This window comes from Arvicola amphibius, chromosome 4 (assembly GCF_903992535.2).
Source record: "Arvicola amphibius chromosome 4, mArvAmp1.2, whole genome shotgun sequence".
In the NCBI taxonomy this organism is placed as follows: Eukaryota; Metazoa; Chordata; class Mammalia; order Rodentia; family Cricetidae; genus Arvicola; species Arvicola amphibius.
The window spans coordinates 161,299,834-161,317,276 of record NC_052050.1 but is presented as its reverse complement, the minus strand read 5'-3'; the positions used below and the strand labels follow the sequence as shown (position 1 = coordinate 161,317,276).

Sequence of the window (17,443 nt, the reverse complement as noted above, 5' to 3'; positions counted from 1 at the left end):
GCGGCTTCCGCAGAGGGAAAGCTAGGGGCTGTGTCCGCTTCCTCCCCTGAGCTCAGAACGGCAGGTGAGGGATTCAAACCCGAGCAGACGCTTCTGTGTCCGCGGGCGGATCCTCCCCTATGTGTTGAACATTTGGTAAAACCCGTGGCATTTTTTTTAAATTTTTTAGTAGGTTTTCTCTTTTTCTTACATGTGTGCACACGACCACGGAAATTCGAGTTCCATGGATGGAGTCTGAACGTCTCCACCTCCGGTCGAGGATTTCATTGACCGTGCACTGCGTGCAGCTTCAAAAGGGAAACATTAGGGGCTGGAGAGACGGCTCAGCGGCTAAGAGCACGGCCTGCTCTTCCCGAGGTCCTGAGTTCGAGTCCCGGCGACCCCATGCTCTTCCCGAGGTCCTGAGTTCGAGTTACGGCGACTGCATGCTCTTCCCGAGGTCCTGAGTTCGAGTCCCGGCGACCCCATGCTCTTCCCGAGGTCCTGAGTTCGAGTCCCGGCGACCCCATGCTTTTCCCGAGGTCCTGAGTTTGAGTCCCGGCGACCCCATGCTCTTCCCGAGGTCCTGAGTTCGAGTCCCGGCGACCCCATGCTCTTCCCGAGGTCCTGAGTTCGAGTCCCAGCTACCCCATGCTCTTCCCGAGGTCCTGAGTTCGAGTCCCGGCAACCCCACGGTGGCTCACAGCCATCTATAACGGGGTCCGGCGCCCTCTTCTGGCCTGCGGGCACACACACAGACAGGATTTTGTATCCATAATAAGTAAATTAATATTTTTTTTTTTAAAAAAAGTGAAGCAATCGCGCTGAACAGCTCCGATCTAGCATCTGAGTTTTACCCTTCCCCGGTACCGCGGCCGAGCGCGCGCGCGCGGTTCCCGTGACAACTGCTCGGCGTCTCCTGACATCGTCTCTTCCCTTCATGCGGAAACAACGTGGAGGCGAGGTCTCTGCAACTGTGCAGCCGCGAGGGCGATTTCCGCATCGTCTGGGGGTTCACGGACGAGGGCTGCATTTCCTCTCTGTTTCCGCTGCAGGCCTGGGAAAAGGATGCGTATATTTATTTTAAGGATGTCTATATATTCTATTGTTGCCGGTCGGGCGTAGGGCTTGGCAGACACTCGGCAGCTGTACCCTCCGCCCTCGTTGAACTTTCATTTTCCGAGGTATTTTCTCAACTCGCCCAGGGTGGTCTCGAACTCCCGCTGCAGCCGCGACCTCGGCCCCCTCCTGCCCTGGGCGGAACCTCAGGAAATGAGAAAACCGTGGAGGACAGCGCGAGTCACCGGGGAACAGACGCCCGCGGACGGACTCCGAACTACATTTCCCAAGGACCTGTGCGGCACAGACAGGAAGTGATCACGGCCCGCACAGGAAGTGCCCTGTCTTTTCCACCGTGTTGGTAGTTTCCCGAGAAACAGGAAGGGACTGCGGCACGGACAGGAAGTGCCCTGTCTTGGCCGCCATGTTTGTAGTTTCCCTGGGTACGGGAAGTTTGTAGTTTCCCGAGAAACAGGAAGGGACTGCGACACGGACAGGAAGTGCCCTGTCTTGGCCGCCATGTTTGTAGTTTCCCCGGGTACGGGAAGTGGTCACGGCCCGCACAGGAAGTGCCCGTTCTGGGCCGCCATGTTTGTAGTTCTCCAGGAACAGGAAGTGACTAGACCTTGGGGAAGAGCAGGCAGCGCGCTGAACCTCCAGCCCCCAGGACTTTTTTTTGAAGTACGCACAGGCACCCAGGACACTTTTCCCACCGTCGGCTTTCTGGAAATTGACGGTTTTAGTCCCAGTGACTCGGTTTCCCTCCTCTTCCATGTGCAGGCTGCAGATGTCGCAACGGGAACTGTGGAGATCCGCCCGCCTCTGCCTCCCGAGGGCCGGGATCCAAGGCGGGCGCCACCGCCGCCGCCCGGCTCCCCGACTCTCTGGGATCCTCGCTCTGGAACCTCTAACCTGGTGACCCCGAGGTTCCGCCAGGGAGTCTGGGGCACAGACGAGCATGTCCCAGCCCAGCCGCCCGCCCGCCCGCCCTCACACCGGGAAGGACAAGGTCAGACAATGCGTCCTCTTGGGGCCTGAGCCCGGCACTGTGCACTAGGGACCAGACAGCAGCGGAGACGTCTCCCCAGGTATCATCATCTCCACCCCCGCAGAGACGAATCTCATCACCAGTCCCCACCGAGAGTGCGGATCCAGCTGCACAGACGCCAGGACGGAAGGTCAGCGGCGCGTGGGACTCAGAACCGGTTATCTCTTTATTTTATTTTTTATATTTTTATTTTTATTTATTTATTTATTTTTTTTTGGTTTTTCGAGACAGGGTTTCTCTGCAGCTTTAGAGCCTGTCCTGGTGCTAGCTCTTGTAGACCAGGCTGGTCTCGAACTCACAGAGATCCTATTTTTTTTTTTTAGAAAAGTTGTTTGCATTAACAAAACGACATCTGCCGATGTGGGCTGAGAAACCACACGCTGGGCTCCAAGAAAAGTTCCCCTGAGACACTGTCCTGGCGCTGCCAGCTCATAGGCGAGAGACAGCCACCAAAGTCAGGGGCTCAGGAACAGTACAAAAAAATCACAAGCGTACGTTCACTGCTTTTTCTCACTAGGTTTGAAACGTCATAGCCAATCCTACAAAACGAGGAAGCGTCACATAAGAAGTGCTAACCCTGTAGCAAATACAACTTGTAAAGGCCCCATACGTTTTTATATCCGTAAACATTAACCGGGGTTTGGTCTATGGGATCCTGGGCCCCTCACGTCTGAGGCCTCCGATGCTCGGGTCGGGTTGGGCGCAGCAGGGCGTGGGTGAACAGTCGTCTCTAAGGAACTGGGGCTCCCGGTATCCCCATCACCTGGCAAGCTCTGCTCAAAAGGCATCGGTAGGTCCAGGCGTACCTGGTGGCAGAGAAGGTCGCAGGACTGGGTCAGGACGCATCCCTCGATCCCACGGCCATCTGTGTCCAGGCTGGCCCTCGCAAGCCGACCCCATCTGGAACGTGGAGGAGCGGCCCACACGGGGATCAGGGAGGGCAGGGTCGGGTGGTTCTCACGTGGGCTGACGTGCGTGAGGATGCCATCGAATCCCTCTACCAGGAGCTTGAAGGTGGGCCTCCGGGAAGGCACCGCACGCCAACAGTCCCGCATGACCACATACCTGTGGCAAACCTGGCTGTGGTTTCTCGGCCCGTTGTCCATCCCTGCCTCACCCAAGGCTGCCAGCCTCCCGCCAGGAGCCCCGGTAGGAAACCAGCCACTCCCAGGGACTAGTCAGAGGAGTGAGTAAGGAACGCTTTGCTCACAAGTCGTGTAGGCAGTCGGCAGGCTTGTGCATGCGGTAGCCGGCTTTCAACAGCTTGAAAAGCTCTTCCGCTGGGATGCCAGGGTATGGGGAGCCCCCCAGGGTAAAGATCTCCCAGAGCAGGACTCCAAAGGACCACCTGTTGGGGAGCAAGGGCAGAGGCCTGTTACTCCCGGTCAGTTACGGCAACAGTTCTACAGCAGGACAGGGCACCCACGGGCAAGGCGGGGTGTGCAGAGGAGAGGCAGGCACGGCAGGGCTGTGCCGTGGGCTCCGATGAGGACACAGAACACAGCCTGGGAGGGCCGGGGCCCTAAAGGTGGCGACAGGCGTGACTGGGGTCTTGCTATCCCCATCCTGTGTTAGGACACATACACATCACTCTGGTGGGTGTAGACTCCGTCCAACAGGGACTCTGGTGCCATCCACTTCACAGGGAGCCGGCCCTAGGCAGAGGGAGAGTTGTTGGCCGTCAGGGGTCCCCCGGCGGAGCGCCGCACCCCCACCACCCCGGAACGGGGCTCACGTGCGTGATCTTCTTGTAGTATCCCAGACGGTGCACATCACGGGCCAGGCCAAAATCTGCAACCTTCATCACGCTGTCCTCAGTCACCAACACGTTTCTGGCAGCCAAGTCTCTGTGAACGCACTGAGGAGGCGTGAAAGGAACCTGGCTACGCTGACACCTCCCTCGCCTAAGCAGGCTGGACACCCACTCTTCCACGCTGACAGACCCTACCCGGCCTGGGCCCCAGCTCTGCTCACCTTCCGAGAAGCCAGGTGCTCCATACCTCGGGCCACCTGACAGGCACAGGACACGAGATCTTTGCGGGTGAGCTGTTCTTCTGGCAGCCTGGAGGCACCATAGCATTCCGCGCTGAGCGGCCTTTGTGCCCGCAGGAAGTCCCGGAGGTTGCCCTTGGCTGCGTACTCCATCAGCACATACAATGGCCCTGGAAGCACAGGCCCCTCAGAGATGTTGTGCGACTCGGGGGGGGGGGGGGGGTCCCGATCTCATAATCGTCCCCCCACCCGCTGTCCTTACCGCCCTGTGTGCAGGCCCCCAGCAGGTTGATAATGTTCTCGTGCCGGCCAATAACTTTCATCTCCATCTCAGACACCAGGTCCGACAAGTCCTGGCCGTTGGCATCATCTGTGTTGACAGTGGGAAAGTCACGGGGTGGCCCTGCCGCCCCCACTGGCCCTGGGTTACTTCTCTCCCTCCTCACCTTTCAGCATTTTCACAGCCACGGTGACGGGCTCGGCAGTGTTGTCCAGGTGAAGGCCAACAGCCTCTGCCTTAAAAACCTGGCCAAAGCAGCCTTCTCCTAGAGAATGACCGAGTGTCAGCCTGTCCGAAGAAGCAGAGGCCGTGAGTATGTGGCCAGGACCCCCAGCCCTCGTGGCCCTGTGCCACTGCATCCATAGCTGGCAATGGGCTTTTAAAAATATTTATTTATTATGTATACAATATCCTGTCTGTGTGTATGCCTGCAGGCCAGAAGAGGGCGCCAGACCCCATTACAGATGGCTGTGAGCCACCATGTGGTTGCTGGGACTTGAACTCAGGACCTCGGGAAGAGCAGGCCGTGCTCTTAACCTCTGAGCCATCTCTCCAGCCCCCGGCAATGCGCTTCTGCTCATGAAGACAGAGTAACCCGAGTCTCACCCTGGACCCCACCTCGGGAGTATTTCACCCCACCTGCCACAGGCCCCTGCCTGGTAGCCATCTAGCCCCCAGCCACAGAACCCTCTCCAGGTCTACGCAACGCCCCACCAGCACTGACCGAGTTCTCGATATTTCCCACTTGGGGTCGGCTGGCGGCGGAGGCTCAGAAACACTGGCCATGACGGTAGAGTCTCTTGAAATTGGGTGGACGATGCGGACCCAGGGTAGACCAGAGTTCACGGAGGTCACCTGCTTGGATCATCGGGGACAGGTTGGAGCCAGACAACGCATGCTGGGCATCGGGAAAGGGTTGAGGTCGTGTAACGCCCAGGAGTGGCAAGGTCGAGTCCGTGTGCGGCAGTGTGTAGGGCCAAGAAGAGGGGTGCTCCAACCGTGGGGACTGAAGACTCAAAGTTGTTTGGAGTCGCGTGGGATCCGTGGGGAGGATAGGAACAGGGAAGGGTCAGGAAGGGTCAGCTCGTCTGACGGCAGAGCAGTGAGTGCTAAGCCGGCCTCAGGCACTGCTGGGACTTTAGGAGGAACAGAGAGATCAAAACTCGGTATCTAATTCCAGTTACCTCTTGCTCGGGTGGGAAGCGAATGTCATTGTCCACACCGGGAGACCCCAGGTTCTTTCCTGAGACTCCACGCAGGTAGCAGAGCGTCCCAACCGATGCCGTCAAGATGAAGATGGAGAAGCCCACCCAGGAGCTGATGCGGCCTGCAGACCACTTGCCAGCTGCACTGCCCTCGGCCAGCTCTCTCTCAGCTGCAAAGACATAAATGTTGGGGCCTCATCCAGCCTTGCAGGGCTTCCCATCGGCTCGGCCTGAGCTCTCGGTACCTGTTGGGGAGCAAAGCTACTGGGATACGCAGAGTTTGGTGACCTACGTCCCCAACTCACATGGGTAGAGGAAAACATCTGTGAGTCGGCAGCTCTGGGCAGCTTTGTTATGTTCTGAGCCAGCACCACAAAAGGACAAATGTAGAACCACCACTACCAGCAGCAGCAGCAGAAGCAGCAGCAGCAGAAGCAGCAGCGGCAGAGGCAGAAGCAGCAGCAGCAGCAGCAGCAGAAGCAGCAGCAGAGGCAGCAGAAGCAGAAGCAGCAGCAGAGGCAGAGGCAGCAGCAGCAGAAGCAGCAGCAGAAGCAGAAGCAAGTACCTGGCAGCACCTCCAGCCATGCAGAGTGATGGGAAAATCCAAAATAATTGCCTGCCAGACAGGTGTACTCCCCCGAGTCCTCAAAGGTGACATTGCGCAGAGACAGAACTTCTAGCTCCTTGTTGCTTGTGTTAATGCCTGATGTCTACAAAGAGAGAACAGAGATCAAGAGGCGAGCACCAGCACGTCCCTTTGGGCACCACAGCGCTGTCCCCACGGAGACGGTCAGGCAGGCTTCGGGGAAAATGCCACAATCTCTGCTACCACCTTGACAATCACAGCCCGACCACTGCAACGGATGCCCTCTGCATCCCGAACCCAGGCAGGGAGCCCGGAACCAGTCCCTCTGTGGGTGGAGAGATCCCTGTCCCAAGGTAAGCATCAGGCCCTTGGGCAGCACGGTGCCACCAAGGAGCAACCTGTGGAGTCAGTGCAGAAATAGGAGAGGGACAGGAAAAAAAGAGGGGCAGACAGATGTGCGGACAGAAAGCCAGAGGAAATCAGTGTCGGCGAGAGAAGGGGGGAAAAGCCGATGTTCTCAAGCAGCACAGGGCTCCGCCCCTGGGAGGTTCTGAAAACTTCTCAGCTTGCGTGTGGTGCAGCGAGAGGACGGCACAGACCTGAGGGGCGTGGAAGGAGGGAGGAAGTCAGGGCTGGCTGGGGGCTGCCAGTGTGATCAAGGTGTGGGAAACAGAACATGAGTCAGGGGTGGGGTCGAGCAGGGAACGGACGGCACAAGGCGTTTATCTGGGAAGGTAGGTAGTTGGGCATCGGAGCGGGAGCCGTGCGCCCAGTTGTCGTAGAACAGTCATCACCTCCTGGAGGACCCTGGGCACACCACCAAGATGCCTTCTCAGCCACGCTCAGGAAACCGATGGCTCCACGAATGGACCTGCCCCTCCCCATTCTGACACACAGAGAGATAAAGGTGTGCCGTCTCACCGATCCAGGAAATCTCTAGAGGAAAAGGAGGACGAGGCAGGGCGAGGGAGACGGCAAAGAACGGGCTGGGGGAGGAAGCCCCTGGAAGGCTGCCTGAACCAAGGCACCTGATGGCAGTGGTAGGTGGGGTTGGTGGGGTTTCACAGACTGGCCGCCTTCATGTCCACTCTCCCTGCAGAGAGAGAGAGAGAGAGAGAGAGAGAGAGAGAGAGAGAGAGAGAGAGAGAGAGAGAGAGACACAGACACAAAGAGAGAAACACACACAGAGAGAGACACAGACAGAGAGAGAGAAACATACACACAGAGAGAGAGGGAACCCCCCTTACTCTACAAATCTTCATCCCAAGGGTCATATCTCCTCAGCCTGTGCTCACGAAACCACACACCCGCAGTGGGAGGCACACTGGACATGGCCCGAGGGGTCTCTCCCGACAGCCAGGATGCCAACTCCTGCCAACACCTGTTCCTCTCTCCCACCAGACCTCCAAGTCTCTCCTAGGATCATTTTCCTTTCCTGTGCGGCAAAGTCCAAACTCTCTCTCCCGCGGCCCCCACCGAAGCGCCACAGGCAGCGGGAGGCGGGAAGAGTCCGTCCTGGCCGGGCGGAGCTAGGGCTGCGGTGCAGGCAGCTGGAGAGCGGGCGGACAGCCGGTCCTCTGAGGTCAGAGGGTCCTAGTTCAGCAGACGTCCTCCTGTCCTGAGCCACCACAACTCCCACCCAAGAGAAGCCTTCTGTGGGCCCAAGCCTCAGAGCAAACGGGGAAACAAGTCCTCCAGGAGGGCAGGAGGAACACAGAGCCTGCCTGGAGCTCAGAACAGGGGCTGAGTTCTGAGACTCCAACACGTGGGTCCCCCAGTCCCAGGGATTCCTCGGCCAAAGAGGGACTGAAGGACGGGGGCCAAGGCGCTTCCAGCTCCCCCGTCCACCCGACCAGCCGCCCAGAACAGAGCCCACCTTGAGGACGGTGACGTAGGGCCTGCCATCCGGGCCTGTCTTGCTGCCATTCACCTCCACGTGCTTCAGCCACTGGATGTGCGGCTGGGCATCGCTGTAGACCTTGCAGTGGAACTCCACGTCGCTTCCTAGGGTGGCCGTCTGGTTTTCCGGCAGCCCAGCCTGCAAAACGGGCCGATGTGGGAAGCGCTCTGTAAGACACAGACGGGTCAGGGGCAGGGCGTCCGAGGGCCCGGGGCTGACCTGCTCCTGTCGCCCGGCCCGGCTCTCACCCAGGACATCCAGGGTGTAAGTCTGCCGGATGCTGCCCAACGTGTTCTGAACCACGCAGGTGTAGTGGCCGCTATCAGAAGGCACCACACTCTCCATGACCAGGCTCCCATGCCGGTGCCTAAACTGCAGGGAAAGTTAGGAGGTGAGGGGCTGCGGATGCCCAAAACGGTGAGCCTGTTGTCATCCTGACGGGTAGCTAGGCCAGGCAAACACACGTCTGCTCTTCCTTTTGTAATATAAGGTCACCTAGGAAGGGACTGCGGCTGCTTTCAGGATACTCGGTCTAGAGTGGCTTCGCGACCTAAACCACCAGATGCCGATGACTTGACACCTCAAAGTGTTAAAAGTCATTAACTGTTTTACCTGGACTTTGTATCAAGTTAAAGACGTCTTTGGTTGCCTTCTTCTCCTTTTGTATTTGGTTATAAACGGATAAGGAAAACTAAACAGGGAAAAATATCAGTATCCACTGGAATGCCCTCCCGGTACTTTTTATGGTCTCAGTCTAATTATTTTTCATTTCACTTCTATTTCTACGATCTCACGCCCCTACCCTGGCAAGAGGTATTTTTGTCGGGGCCGGTCTACGACAGGTGACATGGGTTACACCCTCTGCACCCAGGCCCTTTCCCAGGCTTACCTTGGTGGCCCCCATGCGACGCTCCGCTCGGAATTCCTCGCCGTTCTTCAGCCAGGAGATGGAGGGGGTGGGGCTGCCAGCAGCTGCACAGTGGAAGCGCACAGTGCTGGTGGCCGGCACGGCCAGCAGTTTCATATCCACACGGTCTGGCCGAGTCCAGTAAGGGGCCCCTGATGGCACGAATGCTCGTGACGGCATAGTCAGTCCAGCCTTGAAGGTGCGTGGTTGATCGGCAGTTATGATTCACCAGACAAGCTTTAATATATATATGTCAGTTTTAATAAAGGAAAGGAAAGGGAACTTACAAATCCAAGGTTCCAGCGAGGAGGGCAGGAAAACAAAGAGAGGGCAGGCTGCAGGCCCGCAAGATTTTATAAGTCAATATTAGCCTAAGGGGGACACGCCTAAGAGGGACACGCCTAAGAGGGACACGCCTTTAGACCAAGGGGGACACGCCTTACAAAACAAGGTTTTGGGCTAGGCTTCCCCTTCATCTCCCCCTTTTGTCTAAATAAGACAGAACCAAACCAAATACAACTATATTCAATAGGAACAAATAATAAATATAAAATTACAAACAATATTAAGAAGAAACATATAACAAAAGTTTTACTAAGCATTCTATTTCAAGGAGTCTAAATAATGTAGAGGGTAACTACAATTATCTAATCTTCAACCCCATCAAAGATCTGAGAAGGGAAGTAATATTACTTAAGCAACCAGGAAGTACAAACAAGAAACTTCCAAAATGTGCAACAAATGACAGAGACAACTAACTACCTGGGCAGTCACCCAAAGTTTCGTTTTGCAATGTTGAGGCAACCAACTTTGGCTAAGGCCTAACACAACTGACATAACATTTTTCAAAGGCAAGGAACTTTTTGTAGAACTGTCCAACCCTGTCTTGGCAAGATAAGACAATCCTGTTTTTATCCATTTATGGATACTCTGAAACTCTGTCAGTGGTCGAGGTATGGGCTTTTTCTTTGCCTAAAGGCCACTTCTGCCAAGAAGAAGACAAGCTCCCAGTGGAGTGTCTTTGGTGCTCAACATTCTCTCGGGAGTAGAGTGGTGTTGCCAGGAGTGATTGTGTCTCATAAGTACCAAACTCTAGGTTAGATTAAAGGCCATGTTCTACAGCTCTTCAAAGAGGTCGAAGATTATACTATCTATACTAAATATAATTTCTATGTATCTAAAAAACCTGAAAAACAACTGTGCAATAAATGAGGACAATATCCCCAAACGTAAACAATGTCATTATACAAATAATATCAGAGGTAGAAATGTACATTGCAATATGATAAATATCTCAATATAACAATTGTTTTAAACAGAGGTAGAAGCATACTCTCATACAATAGAGGTAGAAGCATACTCACAATGTTCAATATACAAGAATCAACACCAATGCAATTTTCTAATAACAATAATTCACAAATACCAATCATCCCATCAAACCAGGTAATCCCCCCCCTTTTTTTTTTCATAAACACCCCTGAGTCCATATAATACCTCCCCCATCCCCTCAACCCTATACCATCTACTAAATGATGTCCCTAAACCAGAGGGCAAACTCTGTTGGGAGAGGGGGCGTCGTCCTCTAAGATTGCTTCTAGCTGACATGGGGGGCGACGTTCTTCTCAGGGGGTTCCATGAAAGCAAATGATGGTAAAATTCCCAGAATAACATTTTGTCGAGGAAATTGTAACTAGCCTCTGAGTGTTTTGAGGAGGTCCGGCCAGAGTGTTGTCAAAATTGTACACCATTTGAAACTGTCTTGTGTAGTTGGTACAAAAAAAAAAAAAAAAAAAAAAGAAAAAAAAAAGGTCTAATTTTAGCGCTATTAAAAACATGACGTCATAGTAACCAGGTGAAATTGATGTTGTGGGGCCCCATCTTCATCCTGGAAACTTCAAAGATTACTGAAGGAAAATTTGTTGTTTGTTACAGGAAAGGTAAACATTATCTACAAAGACATATACAGACATATATATTCGATGGAAGGTATAATAAAGACAGACAGATATGAGGAAAGGCAAAGAAAGTTTATCAAGTATCATCATCATCATCATCATTATCATTATTATTATTATTATTACTATTATTATTCTGTCCCATTTCATGGCTCCTGACCTGAGACAGAAACTCTGAGATATCTCTTATAAACAGGCTTGGAATTGAAGAAGGACTGAGCCATAGTCCAACTCCAAAACCAGCTCTATATACATATAAATAAAGGCACAGTATATATGTAAAAAAATGTTTTATACTTACTAAACATATTCGGGTTCTGTGTTGATCCATATTAGGTTGTAACTAGTGTCCATGCATCAGTATTTAAATATCCAGGGTCCCTTAAGTTCTTTGAAGATGAGTGGTTTCCTGTGGAGATAAGAAAAGAACCCTGCTCCCAACCTATATGCTTTTCTTACCATCAGTATGATCATCATCCTTGTGAATGACTTATTTTTCTTTTCCAAGGGGCTTCTTCTCTTCAAACCGAACCTTTATTAATTTTGACGGTATCCACAATTTTTCCTCTCCTGTGGAGACAAGAGCAAAACCCCTTCCCCAACGCAGCACATCTCCTGGCTTCCACTGCGAGGTCAGCACATCCTTGAAATAAACTGGTTGATTTAATTCAGCAGACTTTTCCATTATCCAATGTCTTTCTGCAGCCGTTGTCCCCTTCTCATTAGCGTTGAGAAAATTCAAGGTTAATAAAGCACTATGTAACCTATTTCTAGGGGTATTTTCCACCCCTTTCTGTTTGTTTAACATATCCTTTATAGTTCTATTTGATCTTTCTATGACTGCTTGACCTGTAGGATTGTATGGTATACCTGTAACATGCTTAATATTGTAATAAGCAAAAAACTGTTTCATTTTCCTAGAGACATAAGCTGGACCATTATCTGTCTTTATTTGTGTAGGTATACCCATGATGGCCATAACTTCTAATAAATGAGTGATTACTGAATCAGCTTTTTCTGAGCTTAAAGCAGTTGCCCATTGAAAACCTGAATAAGTGTCAATGGTGTGGTGTACATATTTTAATTTGCCAAATTCTGCAAAGTGAAACACATCCATCTGCCAGATTTCATTCCTTTGAGTGCCCTTTGGATTAGCCCCTGCAGGCAGTGGTGTTTGGTTATAAAAAGAGCAAGTAGGGCATTTCTTTACAATTTCCTTAGCTTGTTGCCATGTAATAGAAAATTCTTTCTTCAAGCCTTTGCTATTGACATGATGTTTTTTATGAAATTCAGAGGCCTGCAGCACACTACCAATCAACAATTGATCAATTTCTGCATTACCTTTTGCTAGAGGACCTGGCAGACCCGTATGAGATCGGATGTGTGTTATATACATAGGGCAAAGCCTGTTCCTGATCATGTCTTGTACCTGGATAAACAACGAGGTTAGTTCTGTATCATCAGGTATAAATTCAGCAGTTTCAATATGTAAGATTACTCTTTCTGCATATTGTGAATCAGTAACTATATTAAGCGGTTCTTTAAAATCCCTTACCACCATAAGAATGGCATATAATTCTGCCTTCTGGACAGAATCATAAGGGCTTTGTTCCACCTTACTCAAATCTTCTGATTTGTAACCTGCTTTCCCTGATTTATTAGCATCAGTATAAAATGTACGTGCTCCAGTTATCGGAGCATCACGGATGATTCGAGGGAGAATCCAAGAAGTTCTCTTTATAAAGTTAAGCCTCTTGCTTTTCGGATAGTTGTTATTGATTTCTCCCAAAAAATTAGCGCAAGCTCTTTGCCATGGTTCGTTATCTTCCCACAACTTTTTTAGTTCATCAGCAGTGAAAGGCACTATAATTTCTGCTGGGTCTATGCCTGCTAGTTGACGAAGTCTCAATTTGCCTTTTATAATTAATTCAGAGACTTTTTCCACATAAGTTTTTATTTTCTTACTTGGTTTATGTGGTAAAAAGATCCACTCTAAGATAATATCATCTCTCTGCATTAAAATTCCTGTAGGAGAAATTTTGGAAGGCAATATGACTAGAATACAACTGAGCTCTGGATTCACCCTGTCCACATGTGTCTCTTGTAATTTCTCTTCAATCATTCTCAGCTCCTTTTCTGCTTCAGCTGTTAATTCTCTGGGACTGTTTAAGTCTTTTTCACCATCCAAGGTTTTATTTAAATGAATTATCATATCAGGTGTTATGCCAACAGCTGGTCGTAAGCTGGAAATGTCTCCTAACAACCTTTGAAAGTCATTGAGAGTCCGTAACCGATCTCTCCTAATTTGTGCTTTTTGTGTCTTAATTTTTTGCAAACCTATTTTATAACCTAGATAATTAACAGAATCTCCTCTCTGAATTTTTTCAGGAGCAATCTGCAATCCCCATTTAGGTAAAAGTATTTTTACTTCTTCAAACAGTCTTTCTAAAGTAGCCATGTTTGAATCAGATAACAGAATATCATCCATGTAATGATAAATTATCGACTTGGGAAATTGCTTGCGTATTATTTGCAATGGTTGATTTACAAAATATTGGCACAGGGTGGGAGAGTTCAACATGCCCTGTGGGAGGACGGTCCACTGGTATCTCCTTGTAGGTTGAGAGTTATTATAAGTAGGCACTGTGAAGGCAAACTTTTCTCTGTCTTTTTCTTGTAAAGGTATAGTGAAGAAACAATCCTTTAAATCAATTACTATGAGAGGCCATCCTTTTGGTAATAAAGATGGCAGAGGAATTCCAGATTGCAGAGAGCCCATAGGTTGAATAACCTTATTGATAGCCCTGAGATCTGTCACCATTCTCCACTTACCAGATTTTTTCTTAACAACAAATACAGGAGAATTCCAAGGGCTGGTAGATTCTTCTATATGTCGAGCATCTAATTGCTCTTGTACCAGCTGTTCTAAAGCCTGCAACTTTTCCTCAGCTAAAGGCCATTGCTTTGTCCATATTGGTTTCTCAGTCAACCATTTTAGAGGCAGTGCTGTTCGTATCTCTGAAGGGCCATCAATTGCTTTGCATTCTTGTACAGCCCGAACAGCCGGTTTCTGCCTTCTGTAATATCTTTTAATATTTCCCTCGGTGATATAGGCTCTAGAAGCAGCAGGAATGTTAATTTGGGTATTCCATTGCTGCAACAGGTCACGGCCCCATAAATTCACTGCAATATTGGCTACATATGGCCTTAATTTTCCTATTTGTCCTTCTGGCCCTATGCATTCAACCCATCTCGTGCTCTGCCTTACTTGAGATAGGGTTCCAATTCCCAGGAACTGAACATTTACATCCTGAAGAGGCCAATACGGATGCCAAGATTCTGGAGTAATGATACTTACATCCGCACCTGTGTCCAGTAGGCCAGTAATAAAAACGCCATTTACACACACTCTTAACTTTGGTCTTTGTTCATTTATAAAAGTCTGCCAAAATACACGTAACTCATCTTTCAGGCCATTTTTGCTTTTAACAGCAGGCATGGGGCTTTCTAATTTTCTTGACGAGGCATGTTCTCGGCAGTAACTGGAAATGACTGGACCACATTTGCCATGGGGGCCTGCGAGAGGCCCCCCATTGAGTTTCCCAGTGGCAACAGGTTGCCTTGTCTATCTCTTGTTGACCTGCACTCATTTGTCCAGTGTCTGCCTTTTCCACATCTCCTACATATACCTGAAGGCTGAGTCCTCCTACGTCTGTTATTTCTAGAAGAGGCATTATTATTATTATTATTATTGTTATTATTATTATTATTATTATTATTATTTCTGAAAATCCGTTGTCTGCAATTCCTTTTAATATGTCCCATCTTGCCACAATTAAAACATTTGGTAACTTGATGTCTCCTTTTTGCATTAGAAATTGCTTCTTCGACCCATGCTTCAGTGCCATAGTCAAATGATTCAACATTCATTGTATGTAAGACCCATTCGTCCAAGGGCGCTGATCTCATCTTTAAAGGCCCCAGGATCCTTTTACACTCCACATTGGCATTCTCATAAGCCAAAGATTCAATTATTATACGTCTTGCTTCTGGGTCAGATATCCCTATCTGTACAGCTTTAGTTAGCCTTTGTAAAAAATCACTAAAGGGTTCTCTCTGACCCTGTTTAACTCTGATATATGATTCCAGTCTCTGTCCTGGGTCTTGAACCCTGTCCCAAGCCTTTAAGGCTGCTGTAGTACATATGGATAAGGTGTGTTCATCATAATTTGCTTGTTCCAGAGGATCGGAGAAAAGTCCTTCACCTAGAATTTGATCTAGGGAGATCTCAATTCCCTTTGCTCTTTCCTGCTGTTCTAAAAGTTTAGCCTCTTGTCTGAACATGCATTTCCAATTTAATTGTGACCCACTCTCTAGAACAGCTGATACTAATTGTACCCAATCATGGGGCGTTGCCTTATTGCTTATAGACCAAGTTTTGAGCATCTCTCTAACAAAGGACGAATGTAGCCCAAAGTTCATAATGGCTTGTTTAATTTCTTTGAGATCATTCATACGGACGGGTTCCCATGTATATTCCTTGATGACTTTAGGGTTTTTGGAACCAGTCACCTTTTCTGACGTTACTATTGGAAAGGCAGGTAGAACTTTATGGAAATTATCCCGGAGAGTTTTACTCATTGACGGAGTTAAATTTCGCCTTTGTACCGTTTGCTCCTGTTCTATAATTTCCTCAATCTTTTCTAATCTGCTTACTATTGCCTTCTGTAAGGCCTGGATCTCCTGTCCAGAATTATGCTCCAAGGCCTTCATGGAGGATTCCAAAACATGAAGTTTGTCCAGTAGAGTTAGTATCTCATCCTTGGATAGAATTTTCATGGCATGAATTGTGCCTTCTTGTATTGACAATCTGTCAGCCAATCTGTCATATCCTTTAGACAAAATCCGATTTTCACATTCAGCAGTTTTAATTCTCTCTGATAATGTTTCAGACAGGGACTGAAGTTTACGATCCAAATCAGCTGTTCTCTCCTCCGCAGCAATGAGTCTCTCCTTAATATCAGACTGTAGTTTTTCTAAATTTTGCTCATTTGACCGAGTCATATCAGACAAAGCCCTATTCCCTTCCTTGAGACCTTCAAACTCTTTCTTGGTGTCAGTCTGAATTGTTTTTGCAAATACCTCGACCGACTTAAAGTTGTCACTCAAAACAGTTGTGCCCTTTCTTAAGCATTCAACCTCTGTCCTAAGAATCCTGGTTTCATTCTGTAAGGACTTTATCATTTTTCTATTTTCAAACCATGTAAGGGAGAAACCAAATACGAGAAAAATTGCAAGCCCTATAAACATCCAAGTTATGGGAATATCATATGTATCCTGTAATATTTCTACCATAGTACAATTAAATAGACTGCAGAAGCTTTCAACGGTGATATGGTCAGACATTTTTTTTTTTTTTTTTAATCAAAAGAAATTTTACCTGAAATGACCGTTCCCTGCCAGTAGGTCGCTAGGGCAATAACCGCTCGGCCAAACCGAGTCTGCAGTACCAGCGGAGCTCGAATGTTGGGACTCCGGCAGTAACCGCTAGTCTCCGGCAGGTCAGGGCCCAGGCCGAACTCAGCCGGGACTGGTGCTGCCTGAGGGGTTAGCGAGCTCGGACTGAGTCACCCGCGCGCACACACACGTCCTTTGCTCCGTACAAGCGGGGCTGGGACAGGCTAGTCTGGGAAACTGCTCTGAAGCAATCAAGAGCCCAAGGCCGAATCCCTGCCACGCAGTGTGGGAACTGGAGCTGAAGGCTCCCAAATGCCCTAGTTGGACGCCAAATGAAGGTGCGTGGTTGATCGGCAGTTATGATTCACCAGACAAGCTTTAATATATATATGTCAGTTTTAATAAAGGAAAGGAAAGGGAACTTACAAATCCAAGGTTCCAGCGAGGAGGGCAGGAAAACAAAGAGAGGGCAGGCTGCAGGCCCGCAAGATTTTATAAGTCAATATTAGCCTAAGGGGGACACGCCTAAGAGGGACACGCCTAAGAGGGACACGCCTTTAGACCAAGGGGGACACGCCTTTAAACCAAGGGGGACACGCCTTACAAAACAAGGTTTTGGGCTAGGCTTCCCCTTCACAGCCTTGCCAAGCTCCCCTACCAACCCACCCTCGAGCCTCACGCCTCATCTGTATGGGTGCTGAGAATTGAACCTGCGTCCTCGGGAAGAGCAGTCAGTGCTCTTAACCACTGAGCCATCTCTCCAGCCCCGCTAATATAAGTTTTAAGAGTTAATAAGGGGCTGGAGAGATGGCTTGGCGGTTAAGAGCACTGACTGCTCTTCCAAAGGTCCTGAGTTCAATTCCCAGCAACCACATGGAGGCTCACAGCCATCTGTAATGAGGTCTGGTGCCCTCTTCAGGCCTGCAGAATATTGTATACATAATACATAAATAAATAAGAAAAAAAAGAAAAGGAAATGTAAAAAAAAAAGCCTAAGCTAATGGGCCAATCAGTTTATAACTAACGTAGACCTCTATTTTGATTTCTTTGGGACTTAACGATTGTGGGAGCC

The 17,443-nt window shown here is 49.5% G+C and overlaps 1 protein-coding gene and 2 long non-coding RNA genes across 9 annotated transcripts; 1 reads left to right on the top strand and 2 right to left on the bottom strand.

The window, feature by feature from the left end:
- Nucleotides 1-675: 675 nt before the first annotated feature.
- On the bottom strand, nt 676-1,171 carry LOC119813401. The gene is made up of 3 exons (XR_005285176.1): nt 1,132-1,171; nt 837-1,036; nt 676-719 (listed from the first exon to the last, which is right to left on the bottom strand). It is a non-coding gene; the product is annotated as an uncharacterized LOC119813401 (long non-coding RNA).
- Nucleotides 1,172-1,328: 157 nt separating this feature from the next.
- Nucleotides 1,329-4,853, top strand: LOC119811015. Of its 3 annotated transcripts, none has more exons than XR_005284922.1 (5): nt 1,329-2,216; nt 2,410-2,577; nt 3,841-4,127; nt 4,532-4,667; nt 4,793-4,853. It is a non-coding gene; the product is annotated as an uncharacterized LOC119811015 (long non-coding RNA). The 3 variants fall into 3 exon arrangements; XR_005284923.1 differs by having other exon boundaries at nt 3,091-4,127; XR_005284924.1 differs by lacking the exon at nt 2,410-2,577.
- LOC119811014 (fibroblast growth factor receptor 3-like) lies at nt 2,735-9,069 on the bottom strand. Of its 5 annotated transcripts, none has more exons than XR_005284920.1 (12): nt 8,298-8,924; nt 8,026-8,216; nt 6,129-6,273; nt 5,543-5,733; nt 5,083-5,213; nt 4,525-4,646; nt 4,341-4,448; nt 4,061-4,248; nt 3,822-3,944; nt 3,671-3,741; nt 3,048-3,434; nt 2,735-2,892 (listed from the first exon to the last, which is right to left on the bottom strand). XR_005284920.1 is itself a non-coding variant. In XM_038324558.1 (12 exons), the coding sequence occupies exons 1-12, from the start codon at nt 8,951-8,953 to the stop codon at nt 3,293-3,295; spliced, it is 1,551 nt and encodes a 516-aa protein (XP_038180486.1). In that variant the 5' UTR covers nt 8,954-9,069; the 3' UTR covers nt 2,940-3,292. The 5 variants fall into 5 exon arrangements, 3 of the variants coding, with proteins under 3 accessions (XP_038180486.1, XP_038180487.1, XP_038180488.1); XM_038324558.1 differs by lacking the exon at nt 2,735-2,892 and adding an exon at nt 8,939-9,069 and having other exon boundaries at nt 2,940-3,434; nt 8,298-8,421; XM_038324559.1 differs by lacking the exon at nt 2,735-2,892 and adding an exon at nt 8,939-9,069 and having other exon boundaries at nt 3,296-3,434; nt 3,675-3,741; nt 8,298-8,421.
- Between the last annotated feature and the right edge of the window lie 8,374 nt (nt 9,070-17,443).